General features: G+C 60.0%; 1 protein-coding gene across 10 annotated transcripts in view; it reads left to right on the top strand.

Annotated features, from left to right (window-relative positions):
- NACC2 (NACC family member 2) overlaps positions 1 to 15,574 on the top strand; it is a 66,271-nt gene extending 50,697 nt beyond the window's left edge. For all 10 annotated transcript variants that reach the window (XM_031450811.2, XM_031450812.2, XM_064490689.1 and 7 more), the window contains 4 exons: positions 6,468 to 6,632; positions 8,563 to 8,668; positions 8,990 to 9,087; positions 10,505 to 15,574. In XM_031450811.2, coding sequence (XP_031306671.1) covers positions 6,468 to 6,632; positions 8,563 to 8,668; positions 8,990 to 9,087; positions 10,505 to 11,010 — 875 coding nt within the window. In that variant the 3' untranslated portion in view covers positions 11,011 to 15,574. The remainder of the gene's footprint in view (positions 1 to 6,467; positions 6,633 to 8,562; positions 8,669 to 8,989; positions 9,088 to 10,504) is intronic.
- Positions 15,575 to 17,802: the final 2,228 nt, after the last annotated feature.

Here is a 17,802-nt window from a genome sequence, read left to right as displayed (position 1 = left end):
GAATTGAGCTGTTATTTGAAAGATGGTGTCTGCCTGTTCTCTGTCGCAGGTTGCCCTAATGTCTTTTTGTGAATTGTGGGCTTTTTTTTTTTTTGTTCTTAAATCCCTTGGCTCTGCTTCCTCCTATTCCTGGTAATTTTTTATTGAATACTGGACATTGTGTGAAGACATTTTGGAAGCTCTGTTCCAAAGAGGGTCTGGGAGCTGTTGTCAGAGGTCGTGTGAGAAGCTGTTCAGTTTGTCCAGCAGGGATGTGACCTCCTGGGCTAAGTCAGGCCGGCTGCTCCTGGCTGCCCTGCTCCCAGGCCGAGGTTGTTTCTGGGTCTCGGCGTAAAGCCTGGTGTTGCCCACAGCACCGCCTCCTTGGCAGGCCCCGAAGTGCAGTGTTTGACCCATAGGTGAGACACCACATTCTCGGCTGAGGTTGTGTTTTCATTTCTTGGCTGGAGCTTTCTGCATCTGGGCCTGCACGTGTGCTGCTTAGTGGTCAGCACATACATCGAAGGGAAGCTGGGAAGTCAGGCCTAGGGGCCAGTTCCCGGGCCGTGGCCCCTCCAGTCTCTGCACACCCTCAGCCCTGCTGCCTTCCCTGCCCAGCCCCACAGCGGCCGGTCCCTATCTCGGGTCTGGCCCTGCAAGTCCAGGCAACTTTATTTTTAATGCAACTTTTTAAAATGCAGCTTTTGGAATCGTTCTTGCTGAGGGAGTTCATCGCCTGCGGTGTGTCTGTTGTGAGTAGATGCCACCCGGTCTGAGCAGAAGGGGACTGGGGAGGGCTGGGTGGCCGCCTGGGCTCGGAGTGGTGTGGTGTGAGTGCCCACTGCACAGAACAGCTCCGTCAACCCCCAGGGCCCAACCGCGCTGCTCCATAGTCACCCCGCCCCGTCCACTGCAGCCCTGGAACTGTTCTCTGTCCCCAGGGCTGTGTCTTGGGAGTCCATCCTGCATGTGGAGCCCCCCAGGAGGAAACCTCATGACACTGGCTCCTTCCACTGCGCGCCGTGACCCTGGGGTCCACCCACGTTGTGCATCAGTGCTTTGTGCCTTCCTGTGGTCCTGGAGTGACCCGTGGTGTGGGTGGCAACCCAGCCATCTCTTCAGCTGATGCGGGATTTGGGTGTTTGCAGCCTGGGGCATTTGTGACTAGAGCCGGTGTGGATATGCTCAGGCTTCCGTGAGGCCAGCCCTCATTTCTCACTTCTGGATAAACACCTAGAGGTGGAGCTGCTGGCCCGTCCACCAAGTGTGTGTCTGACTGTGACGACGGCCATGCAGTTTCCAGCCGTTTTGCATAGTTCCCTTGGCCCCGCGTCCCCCACGTCTGCTGGGCTCGGGGTCCTGCACTGAACGTCCTAGTCAATGAGCAGTCTTGTCTCCGCGTGGTTCTAATTCGTATGTTTCTTTTTTAATTTTATTTTACATTTTCAATTGAATATAGTTGGTTTACAATGTTAACTTCTGGTGGACAGCATAGCGATTCACTATACACGTACGTTTATATATTCCTTTTCCGACTCTTTTCCATTACAGGTTACTACAGGATACTGAATACAGGTCCCTGGGCTGCACAGTAGGACCTCGTTTTTTCTCTATTTTACATGTAGTAGTGAGTATCTGCAGATCTCGAACCCCCAGTTTATCAAAGTCTTCCAGTGGCTCATGCTGTTGGGTGTCTTTTCATGGTGAGGTGTCTGTTCAGATCTTTTGCCCATTTTGAAAACTGGGCTGTTTACCTTCCTTCTGTTGAGTTTGAGAGTCCTCCGCAGATATTCAGCACAAAGCTCTGCCAGATGCAGTGTTCGCAGATCCCTCCACGGCCGGTGCTGGCTTGTCTTCTCATCTTTCACGGACAGGAAGGTTTCGTCTGGGTGAAGTCCAGTTTATTTAGGCGCTGTGCTTTTGGGGTCACGGCTGAGCTTTTAGCTGAACCTGAGATCACAGATTTTCTCGTGGAGGTTTTGTAGTTTTATGTTTTACACCCCGGTCTGTGTCTCGTTCATGTTCCTCTCTGTATAAGGCACGAGGTTCAGCTCGGCTGTGCCTGTGTATGACCCACAACTCGGTACCGTTCCCCTCCTCCTAGAGAACGTGGGCACCTTTGTCGCAGGCCTGCCAAGCACAACCACGTGAGTCTGCGCCCGGCAGGTGCGGTCACTGTGCCTCGTAGGAAGCCGGCATCAGGCACTGTGTGGCAGCCTTTTCCTTGCCATTTTGTTTCAGTTGTATTTTTCTATATAATTAAGGAGTAAGGGTTTGTTTTCTTACTCTACCATCTTAACAAATGGCATACATTTTTGCAGACCGGGCGTCACCTTCTCTGTCCACCCCACCGCCTGCCCAGCCTCCACGGAGCCCCACTACGGCTGTACCAGGGTGGCTCGGTCACTGCTGATGGCCACCCACACTGGGGGCTTCTGAGGGTGGGGGCTGCCTGGCTGTCTCTGGTGGTGATTCCCCAGGACAAACTCTGTGCATTTGCGGGTGGGAACAAGGTTCATCCCGTGGGGCCTCCCGGACGGACAACACCCCGGGGGCAGGCATCTTGGTGTTTTGCCTGGGGAGAGGGTCCAGTACTTTCTTCAGATTCCCAGTCAGGAGGTTGCGAAAGTTCAAGGGCTGAGGCCAGCGTGACTCTCCTGGTTTCCCTCCTTCCATTCATTCTTTAAAAAAAAAACCAAAACACAACTTTTTTTTTGTAGTAGAATATGCATAATGTAAGATTTACCGTTAAAACCACTTTTAAGGACACAGCTCAGAGGCATCAGGCACATTCACATTGTTGTGCAGCCAACACCGCCAGGACTTTCTCATCATCCCCAACTGAAGCTCTGTCCCCACTGAACACTCCCCTCAACCACTCCCCCAGCCCCCGGCCCCTGTCCACTTCCTGTCTCTGTGGGTCTGACTCCTCCAGGGACATCCTGTGAGTGGGTCCTGCAGACTGTGTCCTTCTGTGCTGGGCTCACCTCACTTGGCGTGATGTCCCTCCGCCGTGGGTCAGGAGTGTCACCAGCTGGATGCAGCAGGGCCTTGAAGGCACAACAGGGACCCTTCTTGGTCCCCGGTTGGATCCCCTGCAGGGCCCACTCCACACCCCGTGAACACACTCACGTTTTCCTGGGCCCCTGTGGTCCCAGGGAAGCTGTCTGCTTGCCCTCAATCTCTGCTGCCCATTTGCCCAGATTAGCTGCTGCTCTAGATCGTTCTGTCGAGACCTTTGTGACCGTGACTCACCTTTCCTACATGCAGAGCGATTACTCACTTCCTGATACAAACAGCTAATTGCTTTCATGTGCTTCTCTCCAGACTTCACATGCCTAAATGTTTGGAGCTCTCGATCCTGGAAACCAACATTGCTGGTTATAATTGGGACCATTGGGGGTACAGGTGACCACTCGGCCTCAGTGATGGTCCTGGGGCATCAGGAGGCCTCCGAGGGGGAGGGGGACCTCAGTGGGACCCCCAGAGTCTCTGCAGGCTGTCGCGCCCCTGCCCACAGCCCAGCGGGGGGCCTCCCGCCACCCTTGCCATCAGGCGCTGGAGTGACCCGCCCAGAGGCCACCAGGGACACTCGAGGGACTGTCACTGTGGCCCGCTGCAAGTCACTCTGGGCTTCCAGAACCTCCTTGTCACTCGGCACCTGTTCCCTAGAAGGAGGCGCACTGGAAGCTCAGCTCTGGCCGCAGGGGGCAGTTGGGGGCTGGGAAGGGGCAGGGGTGCGTGGATCCATTCAGAGCACCTTTCCAGATGAGCCACGCTGTTCAGGGTATTTTTAGCTGGCGCAGGACCCGGCACGTGGCACAGCAGAAATAGAAGAGGCTCCTTCGGTTGTTCTGGATCTGACAGCCTCTGGCTCTCGGGGAGCCGGGCTGGGGGGTGGGGGCCGTGCTCGTGGAGCGCAAACAACTGCTGCTGTTTGGAGAAGCATGGCAGGACGAGGAGTTGTGGATGGGGATCATTTATGCTGGTGAGCACACTTTCTGTAAATGCCATGGCGCCAGCGTTGGCGCTCCGCTCTCCGAGTCTGCGTAGTCACAGCAGGCTGGGGGGTGGGGGGGCAGCCGGGCAATTATGTTTTAAAATACCACCCTGGTTGTTTTTTCCTGTGCTCCCCGAGCCCCTGGGTAATTCCGGGTCTGGAAGAGTCTGCCTGCTCTCTGCTGATCTTACCCCACCAGCCTTCCTCAGAGTGCTGGGTGGAAATGCTCCCTGACCCCAGAGGGGCCACCCTTCTTGATGGCTGCCCTGATCGGTGCTGCAGCCCCCCCCCCCCCCGGGCTCTGCTCACTTGGGAAATCTGCCTCCTTCGTCCGGAATTTGGCTGCAGGCAACGGAAGTCACAGGGTGCCACCCACATCCTGGGCACACTGGCGAGTGCCAACCCAGGAGGGGCTGAACCCCGAGAAGACAGGGTGGAGGGTGGCCTGGGGGTCCCTGATGGGGGATGGGGAGAGGCTAGTGCAGCAGGTGGGTCTCGGCACCCCCAGCCCACCCTCAGGACTGGAACTGACCATCCTGTGGTTTGGGGATGCTCACCGTCCAGGGGCTGGGCAACCCTGACCCTTATTCCACGAGAGCTTGGTGCAAAGATAACTTGGGACTAATTCACGCTCACACTGTCCCCAGTTCTGGAAGTCTGGGACTGGGGACCCTTCCTTGCCACCCTCCCTCCTGAGGCCCATTTACAACAACCCTCACATGGCTTCCAGGTCCTACCTGGCCTCCCCTACTCCCAGGCTCAGGTGCCTCTGCTGAATTTCCCTGTGACCCCTCAGGGGGTGTCACAGTAAAGAGAGGATAGGACACCAGCCAGCCCGAGGGGCCAGGTGCACCTGCCTCTGACCATCTCTGAGTGGCCTTGGGTCTCCTTCCAGCAGAGCCACTGCCCTGAGCCTGAGGGAGGAGCAGCTTCCAACTTGGCCTCGACCTCTGGGTTTTTGAGCCCTGGGAGGTTTTACAAGCCGCCCTCCCGCCTAGGGGTCATTAAGTCTTCTGACGTGCGCCGGTGTCCTCAGCAAGGAAAACCCAACCCTGGGAGGCCATCCGAGCAGCTGGGGCCCTTCCAGCCTGCAGACCCCGCCTGGGCACCCTGTGGCCGGGTGGGCGAGGTGGAGACAGGCCCTGGGCCTTCACCTCAAGCCCTGCTGCCCAGCCAGGTGGGCGGGGGCCCACCCTGGGGCAGCCGTGATTTCTCAATGGCAGCAGCAGTCGGGAGCAGGTGGCCCTCCTGGGAGGTGACGCAGAGTCTCCCGTGTGCTGGGGACACAGATGAGGGAGGCAGGGCCCCTGCCCTCTGTCTGGGCGGGACGGCCTTGAGTGCAGGCCACAGGGTGAAGCGGGCGAGCCTGAAGGGGGAGGCTGCAGGGCTGGTGAGGAAGTGGATCTGCAGGGAGCCTTGCTCTGTGCAGGCCTCTCGCCGACCCTGCAGTGGCCAGCGGTCATGCGACACTGCCAGGGGCGGCTGGATCCTCAGCAAGAAAATGAGGAGGGGGTGGCAGGGAAATGCAGGGAAGGTGCAGGGCAGGAACTGGGGGCCTGCTTGAAGGGTCTTGGTGTGTGGAGCCTGGTGAGGTTGGGTCCTGTCCACCATGGGGGCCTCTATGTGGCTTCTGGCCTCACCCTGCCTGGCTGCCTGCTGGACCCCCTGGGGGCTGGGCACTCCCTGCAGGCCAGGGGCAGCCCTCAGCTCCCCCGCCAGTGGGTGCATGGATGGGTAGGAGGCTCCAGGTGGGCCAGTCATCTGCCCGATGTCCTGTGTGCCATTCCTGTGCCCACGTGTGGCATGGGGACATCAGAGGGGGCCTCCCCCACTCCCTGAGCCCAGCACCCCATCACAACTGCAGGTTTGGGTACACTCAGGGGTCCCCGAATGTCCCCCCAGCAGTGGTTTGTCAGGGACATTCCCAGACAGCCCGGAGGGCTGGAGCCGGCCCTCGGAGACATGGTGTCTGCCCTGAGGCTCTGCCACCGCCTGGCTTTACTGCGGGCAAATATTTATGGAGCTGCTCTTGGCCGGGAGTACATGGTGCAGCCTCTGGGGAAGGGCCCGCTCACAGAGGGGCTGTCCCCCCACCTGTGGAACGGGGGCTGCTGTGAGAAAACAGGCCGGGGGAGGGGGTGACAGTACGAAGTCTGTTCCCCTCCCAGCCTCCGCCCTACTCCAGCCGGGCCGTCCTCTGTCTAGCGCCCTGAAATGTGCTGCCCCTTCCAGCCCTACCCCCAGCCCTGAGCTTTATTCCTGCTTGCCCTGCAGGCCTCTGCCTGGTGGGCACCAGCCTGGGTGGGTTTCCCTCACCTGCTTTCTCTGCTCCCACGTTCATGCCACTCCTCTCTGCAGAGGGCTGCACCAGGTGGGCAGGGAGCGGGTCTGACCCGGCCAGGTCTGGGTGGGCAGGAGAGCCGTTCTCCTTTGTCCCTGCCGGGGCTCGGCTGGGACACCCCTCATCGGGTGCGCTCTGTGTTCACAGTGCAAGAGAAGCCGGAGCCAGTGCCGCTGGAGAGCCGCTCCTGCGTCCTCATCCGCCGCGACCTCGTGGCCCTGCCCGCCAGCCTCATCAGCCAGATTGGGTACCGCTGCCACCCCAAGCTCTACTCCGAGGGGGACCCTGGCGAGAAGCTGGAGCTGGTGGCAGGTGAGGCTTCGCCCGACCCTGTCCGTTGTATGCAAATGTCCTCCCATTTAGCTTTTCTTCTGAGCTATGAACAATGTACTCATCACCAATCAGTCAAAAAAAAAAAAAAAGAACATCTTAAATTTCCTCTAATTTCCTTTTAGAAGAATGTGTCATTAAGAGGAGTTATTCAATTGAATTAATTTAGCATTTTAATTGAATCCCCTGGGCTGGTCGTACTTCTGATTGGCAGGGGCTGCAATCACGATTGTGTTTCAATTTAGGTCGCAGATAAAGCCAAGTCCCGCACAGTTTACTAGTGTCCCCGCCCACCCCCAGCCCCCCAAGTGTCCAGTTGCCACATTGTGGGGGTGGTAATGACCAGAGGTTCCAGACGGCAGCTCCCAGTCAGAAATGGACTAATTTCTTCTGTAAAAACAAACAACACACTGGGGTCCAAAGCCCATTAGGGCTGGTGCCTGTTGGAAATGCTTATTTCCTCAGTGTTGGGAGTCACTCTGCCCTGCGGCGCCTTGTGGGTTTTTAAGGCTGTTTGACCGGCAGATGAGAACTGATGGGTCTGGCACCCGGGCCGCTGGGCCTGAGCCGCTCATCCTCCACAACTTCCTCCCTTGGTTCACCCGGGCCCCTCCTGGGCGCAGGCTGGCCGGGGAAGTGCCTTCCCTCGTCCTCAGTGCTCCAGGCGGTCCCCAGGGAGGTCTGTACGCCAGCGTTTGGGGTTGGGAGGGGCGCGGGTGGCGCCTTCCCTGGCCGCACCCCACTGCCCCAGGCCTCCTGCTAAGCCCCGCTTTACAGACTTGCCTCCAGCGAGGGGCTGTCTGGCCTGTGTGGTTCAGGGTGAGCTGCTCTCCTGTTGGGTTTGAGGTTCTGCGGACCTGAGAGGGATGGACGTGAGGCCTTTGGGGCACCTGGTATGTTGTGGCCAGGGATGATGGGGTCATGCTGAGCAGACGCCTGATGGTGGTCTTCAGCCTGAATCATCCACGCGCTTCCTGGCCAGTGGCTGCGGGCTTCCCTGGAGACCTGCCTCATGTGGGGAGGGTGAGCAAATTGTATTGTTAAGCTGGGGAAGGCCCCCCAAAGCTGGAGTGGCAGCCTTCCCTGGGGTCCTTGCACCTTCTGCCCTGCCCCCCAAGAAAGGAACGCTGCCTGGTCCTTGTATCCCCATAAGAAGATTCCGTATGGCTCTGTAAAAAGTCAGATCACAGAGAAAGGCCCACATGAGACTGTGGAGGTTCCCGGACCCAGTGTGCCCTGGGAGCTCTGCATGGGCCCTTCAGGTTCCTCGAGCGTGGCTGCTCCGAGCTGGCCCAGATGACGCTCGCGTGAGCTCCTTTTTCCAGGGCAACGTCCTGGTCAACAGAGGCCTCCCTGTGGCTCTGGTGGGGACGGGTCGGAGCTGGCTGTTGTCCCCGTCCTTTGTCGGCCTGAGCTCAGAGGGTGGGGAGCTGGCCTTGCCAGCCTCCTGCAGGGTAAACAGCATCACTGGTCCCACCTCTGCCCTGGGCTGACTCTTCCCTCCCCGCAGGTCCACGGGGAGAGGTCGGTGCTGGAGCTGGGGAAGCTTCAGCCCAACCTCCATAATTCCAGCTCCCCCATCACTGCTGTGGCTCTTTGGTGTTTGGAAAGGAGCTGAGAGATGGGATGAGTGTTTCCCAAAGCCAGGGCAGATCCAGGAGTGCCCTCAAGGCGGGGAGGGCAGTTTGGGGTCAGCCCTTTGAAGCATGTGACCGAGGCTGCCTCCTCCTGGTGACACAACCTCAGCGCAGCAGGGAGGGCCTTGGGGTAGGGGCTGCTCTTAGAAGTCAGGGAGGCCTCTGGGGCCCCACTCAGCCCCCCTCGCCTTGCAGTAGCCTCTCTGGGCCCCACAGACCCCGGGGCAGCCGTGGCCCTGGGTGGGGGACCTCACTGCCGTGTCTGGTGGCCGCAGGCTCTGGCGTCTACATCACTCGTGGCCAGCTGATGAACTGCCACCTGTGCGCAGGAGTGAAGCACAAGGTCCTGCTGCGGCGCCTGCTCGCCACCTTCTTTGACAGGTAGGCGCAGAGACCTCTGGGACCTCCTTGAGGTGAGGCTGCGTTACGGCCCCACACCTTCCCAGCTCACACTGCTGTCAGCCCCCGGCTGTTGGAGGACCTGGATCTGGGGAGGGCTTGTGGCCCCCCAAAGTGAAGGCTCCGTGTCATGGCGGGTTGGGGGGCTCCTTCCCCTAAGGGGCGGGGTGCTCCCCACCCTACACCCCAGCCCCCAGGAAATTAACACCAGTCTAAGGGTGAAGTGGGCAGGCATGCAGGCAGGACCCCATTCCTGGTGATCACTCTGGCCTCATGTAGCCTCCCCTCCCGTCCGTCCACCAGGAACACGCTGGCCAACAGCTGTGGTACGGGCATCCGCTCCTCCACCAGTGACCCGAGCCGCAAGCCGCTGGACAGCCGAGTCCTAAACGCTGTGAAACGTAAGAAGAGGGCTGGGGTCTCCGGGGGGTCGGGTCTCAGCCTTTACGGCGGCACCTCCCCCAGGGGCGGGCTGGGCGGCAGCACCGGGGGAGAAATGAGCAGCTCGCGGGGGCCGATTGCGAGGTGTTAACGTTCTTGGTAGGTTTCCAAGCGTGATGAATTCAGCTGCGAAACTATTTTAATATGTGAAATAGATCTAATTTTCCTTTTTGAACAAAACCCCTTATTTACATTTTGGGGTTATTTTGAGCCTTTGCCATCTGCTCAGCCTGCTTCTGCCTCCGCTCTTGGGCATGTGGGGGCGGAGCCCAGTCCCTCTCCGCAGCAGACCGCCGCCCCCGGGCCCCCAGATGAGAAGGAAGCCGCTGGTGCCCGGCACGCATGGGCCAGACTGGCCAAGAGCACGTCCTCCGGTAGCTGTCAGCACCCAAAGCACTGTCTTAGTTTTCTCGCCTAAAAAAAATCACTCCTGAGACTAATTCTGTTTTAGAGCAAAGAAAGGCCTTTGCAGCCGGTGATTGCATCCCGAAGCGTGGGGGTGCCTGCAGGGGCTCTGGGAAGATGCAGGGAGGGGGTGTGACTGATGCTGCCCCACAGCAGGGCTCATGGTGTGAGGGGCTCGCTCTGGGGACCTGCCTCTGGGTTCCCTGCTGTTTGGAGACCGGGGCCTCACGGGTCCTGGTGGAGAAAGGAAGGGAGGGAGCTTTGTTACCGTTGCTGCTGATGGTGCCACTGCTGCTGGGCTAGGGTCTCTGGCTGGGAACGCCAGGCTGGGACAGGTGTCCACCAGCTGCCGCCTCACTCCTTACCAGCCTTCCTTCAGTCAGGCCGGGAGAGGCCTGAGCCTCACAGCTAGGTGGGTGCCCAGGTCCTGGTCTGGTTCCCACTCCGGCCAGGGCAGGGATGCTATCAGGCTTGTCTGACCAGACCCTCAAACACAAGGTGGGTGGGACAGAGTGGGAAAGTGAGGCCCAGAGGTGGAGGCCTGCCCAAGGTCACACAGCCAACCAGTGGTCAGGAGGGGCCAGAGCCCCAGGCCCTCTGTGCTCCTGCTGGACCACAGCCTGTGCCCCATGTGCTCTGAGCATCCCAGCCAGAGACCGTCCCAAAGCAGCAGGGTGGGGCCTCCAGAACCCACAGTGAGAAAGGTGACCGCTGGTCTTAAAGTTGACCCGAGAGAGGCCTGGGTGGCCACGTGGTCTTCCTTGCCAGAGGGGAGCGGTGGAGGAGACTCTGGAGGTCCCCTTACCCCCACACCGGCCCAGCAGTGGCCGCTCTGGCCCAGAAGCGCTCTGACCTCCAGCTTGTCCAGGACATCTTAGTCCTGGGGCCCCTTGGGAGGAAGCGGGTCAGCATCGTGGGACTCCTGCAGGTGGGTGGCCACTCACGCCGCCTCCCCGCACCCTGTCCTCGCAGTATACTGTCAGAACTTCGCGCCCAGCTTCAAGGAGAGCGAGATGAACGTGATTGCCGCAGACATGTGCACCAACGCCCGCCGCGTCCGGAAGCGCTGGCTGCCCAAGATCAAGTCCATGCTCCCTGAGGGCGTGGAGATGTACCGCACGGTCATGGGCGCCTCGGCCGCCAGCACACCCCTGGACCCCGAGTTCCCGCCCGCCGCGGCGCAGGTGTTCGAGCAGCGCATCTACGCTGAGCGGCGGGGTGACGCAGCCACCATCGTGGCTCTGAGAACTGACGCCGTGAATGTCGACCTGAGCGCCTCCACCAACCCCGCCTTCGAAGCCGGCGAGGAGGCGGACGGGGCCGGCTCTGTCATCCAGGAGGTGGCTGCGCCCGAGCCACTGCCCGCCGACGGCCAGAGCCCCCCGCAGCCCTTCGAGCAGGGCAGCGCCAGCACCAGCCGGCCCGCGACGCCGGCCGCGGCCAGAAGACAGGAGGGCCCGTACTCGGGGACCTTGTAGGCGACGACAAGGCCAGGACCCGGCGCGGAGCTGGTACTGAAGCTGCTTGCATGCGTTACTAATACAGACAAATGTGATCAAGCCACTTACCTACTGGACTGCTACTGTTGCCTGAAAAAAATGTGATTTTTATTCTGCTTGTATTTAAAATTTATGAAGGAAACAAATGCATTCGTTATACTGTAAACGATTAGGCCACTGGCGACCTAGTTGTGAGAAAGGTCCCGGGGCTCCTTTTTGATATTCGAGAGGTTAGTCTCCAAGTTGTAGCTTCCCCTCCCCGTCGTGGGGAGGGGGCGAGAGGCCGCCTGGCCTGGGACTCAGCGCCGCCGGCCTCCCGCCCCTCCTGCTCCCTCCGCCCGCCCGGGACGAAGCCAGGGGCCTTGTTGTGGGAGCATGTGTCTCGGGACCCTTGTTCCTTACCCATGGGACCCCCTCACCTCTCTGGGGCCACGGGCCAGGGCTGGGCCCCCAGGGGCCAAACTCCTCGTTTTCCCTTCTGAGACTCCGGAGCCAGGCCTGCCGGGTCCACTGTGTGGGATGTGGGTGCGTGTGTGGGAGTGTGTGAGCGTGTGTGAGCGTGTGTGAGCCCGTGTGCAGGGAACAGTGGTAATGGCACGGTGGTGGGTCCTGCTAGTCACTGCACGTGGACAAAGTGTTCTTGGCTGTGTCTGTTCTCCTGCCCCACGCCCGTGGGGTCTGCCCCACCCCTGCAGCTCCACAGACCCTATGTCCACCTGGGACCGAGCACCCACTGGCTCCCACCTGGCCACCTGCCTGGCCGTCCACCATCCTGTGGGGTGGGGCCACCGCCCCTGGTGCAGCCCACGCAGCCCTCAGCCACGTTGGGTTTGTGTTTGTTTATTCATTTTCGTCTTAACTCAGATCTATTTCATATATGGTTTGGAAACTTTCCAACCCAAAAGAGCAAAAAAATTGGGGAAGATTGGGTGTCCCTGCCCCAACCCACTATGGCATAGGGTTGGGTCCATCTGTCTACCATGTCCCCTATTCGCACCCCAGCCCTGGGCCAGGTCCCACTCACCTCCCTTTGGGGGCAGGGGTCCCAGGGAGGTGCATCGGGGTGTGCAATGGAGGAAGGGGTGGGGCCCTGTTTGGCGGGAGCTGGAGTCCAGGCTGGGGCTGGAGCAAGGCCCCCTCAGTGCTGGGCTCCCCCATACGTGCTCTGAGCCTTGGGGTGTGCCTGCCTCTGAGGCAGTGGGTGGGTGGGCGTGGAGCTGGGGTGGGGTACAGGTGCAGAAGGCTGGGAATGCATGGGGTGGGGTGTAGGAGTTGTTGCTTTGAGGCTGGAATGCTCACTGTGGCATTTAATTGATGTCTTTGGGGAAGGGGCACAGGCTGTCCCAAGTGTTGGTGTCCATTTGTTCAGAGGCTGCCTTCCCCCAAGTCCCAGGCAGCCTCCAGGTGTGGCCAGAGGCACCCCTCACCCCCTGCTGCTTCCTCCTGCCCCCTTGCCCGACAGATGTGGCTTGGCCCCCCTGACCTGCAAAGCTGAGGGGGCGCCTGGCCCCCCGCGGGTCCCAGCCTGGGACAGCCTGTGCAAAGGCTTGGGTGCTTTCCCACCCAGGCTCCTCGTCCTGCTGACTGCCACCCTCCCGTATGGCGGGCCCTTGGGAGACCTCGGGTAGGGGTGGGGTAGGAGTAGGGGTGCCTTCCAGCCAGGCATATGCATGCCTGTCCTCCAGAAAGCTCTCATGGCTTCCAGACCAGGGCAGGGGGCCCTGGATGGGCACCTGGGGGCTAATCAGCCCCACTACCCTCCCCTCCCTGCCCAGGCACAGGGAAGGCCAGGCCCTGGGGTCCTGGCCCGCAGGAGCCACAGCTCCTTCCTGCTGGGGCTGTGAACCCCCCACCTGGCCCAGAGGCGGCCCTCTCTCTGGGAGGAGGCCTGCTCCGTCTCAGGCCCAGGTGGGGTTGGAGTGGGCACAGCCCGGCCCACAGCCCAGGAGGGACCAGGACCAAGCCCTCCTGGAGTTGGGAGGGGGCCACGCCCCCCAGGTCCTCAGGGGGTGGGGCGGGGCACTGGTGGTGGTGAGGCCGCCCTGACCCCACCATCTCCCCTCCGGATCAGCTCATCTGCCCCTGCCTCGCATTTGCACTTTTGTCTGACCACCCCTGGGGACCTCCAGGAGCTGGCCGCCCATCCGGCTGTTGACAGAAGGGCTCGCTCTCCCCTTTCCTCCCTCAGACATGGGCACGCCCCGACCCGAGGCCAGGCTGGGAGGGGTTCAGCGGGCAGAGGAGGCGGTGGCCTCCGGAGAAGGCCTGACACCCCCCTCTCCGCTCAGGCCAGCACAATGTCCCCGTGACCTCTGTCCTTTACTTGTTTTATAATCGCCGTCTGTTCTGTTGTTCTGGGTAAGGAAGGCAAGAGCTGTAGGTGAAACTTTAATAATAATCAAATGTGAATGGTTCTGCGCTCTCCCTGCGCCCCGGGTGGGCCAGGCCGAGCCTTTTGCACTAATGTGTCCCGCGGTGGACGTGGGTGGGGAGCGTTTGCAGACGGGCATGGCTGTTGATTCTATCTGCCGGGGCGCTCCCTCCGCGTCCTGAATGTTCCGCGGGGCAGGCGGCGGCGGGCCTGGGCTCGGAGCGGCCTTCCAGAGTGCCTTAGCATCTTTTAATCATTTTTCCCAAGGAAATCCAATTCAGAGAACCGAACCCTCCCCCCCTCTGTTTACAAGACAACTAATTCCTGTCCTGTGAGCGTGGTCCTGACTCACCCAGACCCTGTAGACCGAGAGACGAGCCACTCAGTACTTGTAAGATGTGTGCACCTTTATCCCTAAGCTTGGCTGTTAGCAATACGCATATACTACTTAGTCTATATAGAGCTAAGTCCTATCAGCGCCTTTCGAGGAAAGAAGGGCTGGGCCGTGTCCCGGCGGCTGCAGCAGCCGCTTGCCCTCTCCTGCCCTCCCCAGCAGGACGGGGTGTGCGGCAGGAGGTAGCTGGGACGAGTGCAAAGGTCCAGGAGGAGGGCCCGGGAGATGTGACAGATACTGTGAGTTTGGGGGCCGCCCGGCCGGCGCGCCTCGGTACTTGAATCCTGTCTTTCTGCACTGTGTCTGGTCTCGCCCAGAGTTCTCTGTGGTTGCTTCACTTTGCATTTGACTCGATTGTCTTACCTTGCCCCTGAATGTGGACGAGAGACCAGGGGAGAGGCCTCTGGGTGTGCAGCCTGTGGCCGCAGCCCGCTGTCCTCTTGCCGGGGCTCCGGGAGCTGGGTGTGTTTCTCCTCTGTGAAAACTGATTCCTTGGCAGTGATTGTGTTTAGGGACGGGAGGGAGGGATGCAGAGGCTGGGCCCGGGAGGGGCAGGGGCAGGCCGGCCCACGGAGCCTGCTCCATGGTCTGGGGGGACTCTGGTGTGCCTGGCCCTGACCTGTCCCCCTTAAATGGCCGGAACCTTCTGGCACTGGCCCCGTGCGTGCCACCCCAGCCATTTAGTGCTTAGATTCCCCTCTAACGGGTTCTTTTTATGGCAATGTCTTGCTGCAAGTAGAAAAAGGCCTATGGCCCATTAACCAACTGAAAACTCAGAGAAAACCTGTTTGCCTCTGCCAGCAGTAAATCCTAAACACAGAACTGAGAGTTCATAGCCGTCTTGAGCTTTAACTACTGTTTCAGAACGCTGCTGCTGCACAGATCGGTGACGCCAGCCAGCCCGCTCCGAGCCCGGCCCTGCTGGGGGCCGGAGACCGGCGGGGCTCAGAACCAGAGGTTTCTAATCTGGCAAGGGTTTCTGGGTTTTGTGTGTTTGTTTGTCTTTTGTTTATTTGGGGGAGAAAAGTGAAAAGGAAAATTATGCAGAATCGAAAGCATTCAGATTGGACAACCTGCTTGAATTCTGATCAGTCGCTTCATTGTTAGTGTTTTGCACATGATTGTAATTTTTATGTCAAAAGAAGCCAAAACTTGCAATACTATTTTTAGCAGACAAAAAAAAATAAGAACTACGTATAAAACGTCTAAATATTTTTGACTTGAACATTTGGATGGCACTGGGTGCAAATAGACCGTTCATCCTTCGGACGGAGTGTTTGGAAAAAAGAGACTTTTAAAAAGGAGACGGTTGTCGTAAAGTGTCTGTGGAGGAGTTAAGTAGTACTGTAACTCACGACTGTTAAACATGAATAAATAAACGAACTGTCCCTGTGCTGTAATAAAAGAGGCTTTTTTCACAGTAACACTGAGTTTAATTTCAGCCACAGAAGAGGCTACCTTTTTTTCTCTTTTTTCTTTTCTTTTTTTTTTTTTCGGTTGAAGAAGGAGGAAGCCTCTGTTTGCTCTTCCTGCGCCTCCCTCTCCTTTTGCTGCTACTCGGCAGAGTCCAGACTGTCGCTTTTTAGCCACGGCTGACACCGTATCGTAACTCAGACCACAGAATCCGCCAGCGACCAGGAAACCGAGGGGCTTCCAGTGCTCAGAGCCAGTTTCAGGAGGTGGAAATCCGTTACAAACAAACAAAAGGATGTGATTGTTCGTTGTAAAGCGCTTTGTAAAATTCACATTTACAGAATAATAAAGTCAGTTCAAACCCAGCTTGCCTACGTTTTGCTGGGCCAGTGGGGTTGGGGGGCGACTCTGAGAAGCGGGCGGTGGGGAGGGGGGCGGGGGAGGCGGGAGGGCTGTTGGGGGCAGGGTGACCAACCATCCCGGGACACCCTCAGGACCCAGGAGCCCTGGCTGGGGGGACGGGCCATCCCCGGCTTGCTGCCTACTGTCCACACCTAGCCCACTTACCTCTCCCTCCCCCAATATCTTACAAGGGAAAGGGACTCGTGGGCAGGATGTCCTGAGGGGTGCTGTGCTTGGGGGAGGGCCCTGAGCTCCATGTGAACTGGTGGGGGGGGCTCGCTTTCTATTTTTATTGTCTGCAAACTGGGGCACCCACCTCACCTGGCTCACCTGTCTGCCACCCGCCGGATGTGCTGCCGCTCCCCTCCCCTCCCCCCACCTCCTCCTGAGCCAGGGCTGCCTCCAGGTGAGCAGAATTGCAAGTCGGTGGGGCCTACTGGCTGGCCTGAGTGGAAACCCCCAGGGCCAGGCCAGTCCACTACATCTTCTGACCGACTGACCATCTCTGAAACTGTCCCCCCAGGCCAGCCCAGGGCTAGGGTTCTCGGATCCAGGCCTGGTGGCTGTCTCCAGCTCTGCTCCCCCGCTGGGCTTCCCTGGGCCCCAGTGGCGGCGGCGGCGAGGCTTTGCGTCAGTGTGTCCTGCAGACATGGGTCCGGCCTCGGCCCTCACGTGAGGTTCCCACACTCAGACACCTGGGTGGCAGCTCCCTCCTCCTGTCCTGCTAGGGTCTTGTCCAGAAGGGCCACTGCTGACCTGCTTCTAGAAGTACTCCCAGCCCCACCCCCTTTCTCGGCCTTCGCAGCAGCTGCCCCTCCCAAGCTTGTGATGGGTTCACTTGCTCACTTGTTTATCTGGCCTCCCCGGGGGCGGGGTCTGTAGGTCTGCTTCGGGCACCATCCCCAGGAGGGGCCCCCGAGCCATGGCCAGCATGGAGCAGGCACAAAGTCTAGAATGGGTGGACATGGTTTCCAATGGGCCCCCTGCAGCAGTGGGGGTGCTAGTTTGGAGTCACCTTGAGCCTGGCCCCTCCCACAAAGACATCACACTGTCACTCCAGAAACGCCCCAGGAGCCTGGCCCCATCCCACTGCCCAGCCCTGATGGGTGAGGGCCTGAGTCTTTTCTCAAGAGCTGCTCCCTGCTGCCCTCAGCCCAGCTCACCCACCAACTCGGTCTATGCAGGCCCCTTCCCCTTCCCGCCCAGGGCATCAGCCCTGCTGGATGGGTGGATTCCAGGCCACCCCTGCCCCAGGCTGGTGGAGACACCTGGCCTCTGGGCCACAGGCCGCACCTCTGGGAGGCCCCAGACCCCCTCATAAGCCTCCCAGTGACCCCACTCAGGCATGCCCGAGCCCCCACAGCAGGGAGACCTGAAGGCTCAGGAGTGGGAGGGGATGGGGGTGTGTCATGCTGGCTCCCCTGGGACAAGCCCAGTCCAGCCCCTTCTCCGTGTGAGTCTCCTAGTTTCCAAGGAGGAGGGATCCGGGCACCTGCCAGCCTGGCTCTGTCCCCTCCGCCTCCGTCCTTCAGCAGCCTCCCTGCCCTTGCAGCCACCACGGAAACTGGCTGAGGCATCAGAACTTTTGCATCCCACCCCTTTGTCCGGTTCCGGGAGGGGGTGCGGAGTCAGCAGGACCCGGAGGCTCAGCCCTGAGCCCTTTGTCCTCCGGAACAAAGGGTCAGAGCCCGGGTGGGGGTGGGGTCCTGAGCCTGGGCGGGGGAGGGCTCCCGCCGGCCTGTGCACGGCTGAGGCAGGGGCGGGGTGAGGGCCCGGCCAGAGGGGTGACCACCATCCTCCAGCTCCTGCCCATGATGCACGAGCCCTCAGTGGTGTGTCCTTTGCATCCCCATGGATGGGCATCTCTGCTCCCTAGAGGGGAGACTGAGGCTTCTGGGGGGGTCTCCAACTGCCCCCCACCCCTCGCTGAGCCCAGCTGAGAGGGGGTCCTGGTCCATCTGCTGTTGCCGAGGAAGCTTGGGTGGGTCAGTCACGGCCGTGCCACGTCCGTTCAGTCAGGAGGGCTGGCCAGGAGGCTGCACTTGGAAGCGGGGAAGTGGACGCGGACGCTCGTCAAGGGACTGCTGCGGGGTCTTCATCCGTAGAGGGAAAGAGGGGTGGCAGGTGGGAGCAGGTTAGGGCCCTGGGCCGGGAAGGGAGGGTGGACAGGGGAGGAGGAGGCAGTGCCTCC

Source organism: Camelus dromedarius, chromosome 10, assembly GCF_036321535.1.
Source record: "Camelus dromedarius isolate mCamDro1 chromosome 10, mCamDro1.pat, whole genome shotgun sequence".
Classification (NCBI taxonomy): Eukaryota; Metazoa; Chordata; class Mammalia; order Artiodactyla; family Camelidae; genus Camelus; species Camelus dromedarius.
This window is presented reverse-complemented; position numbering and strand designations above follow the sequence as displayed.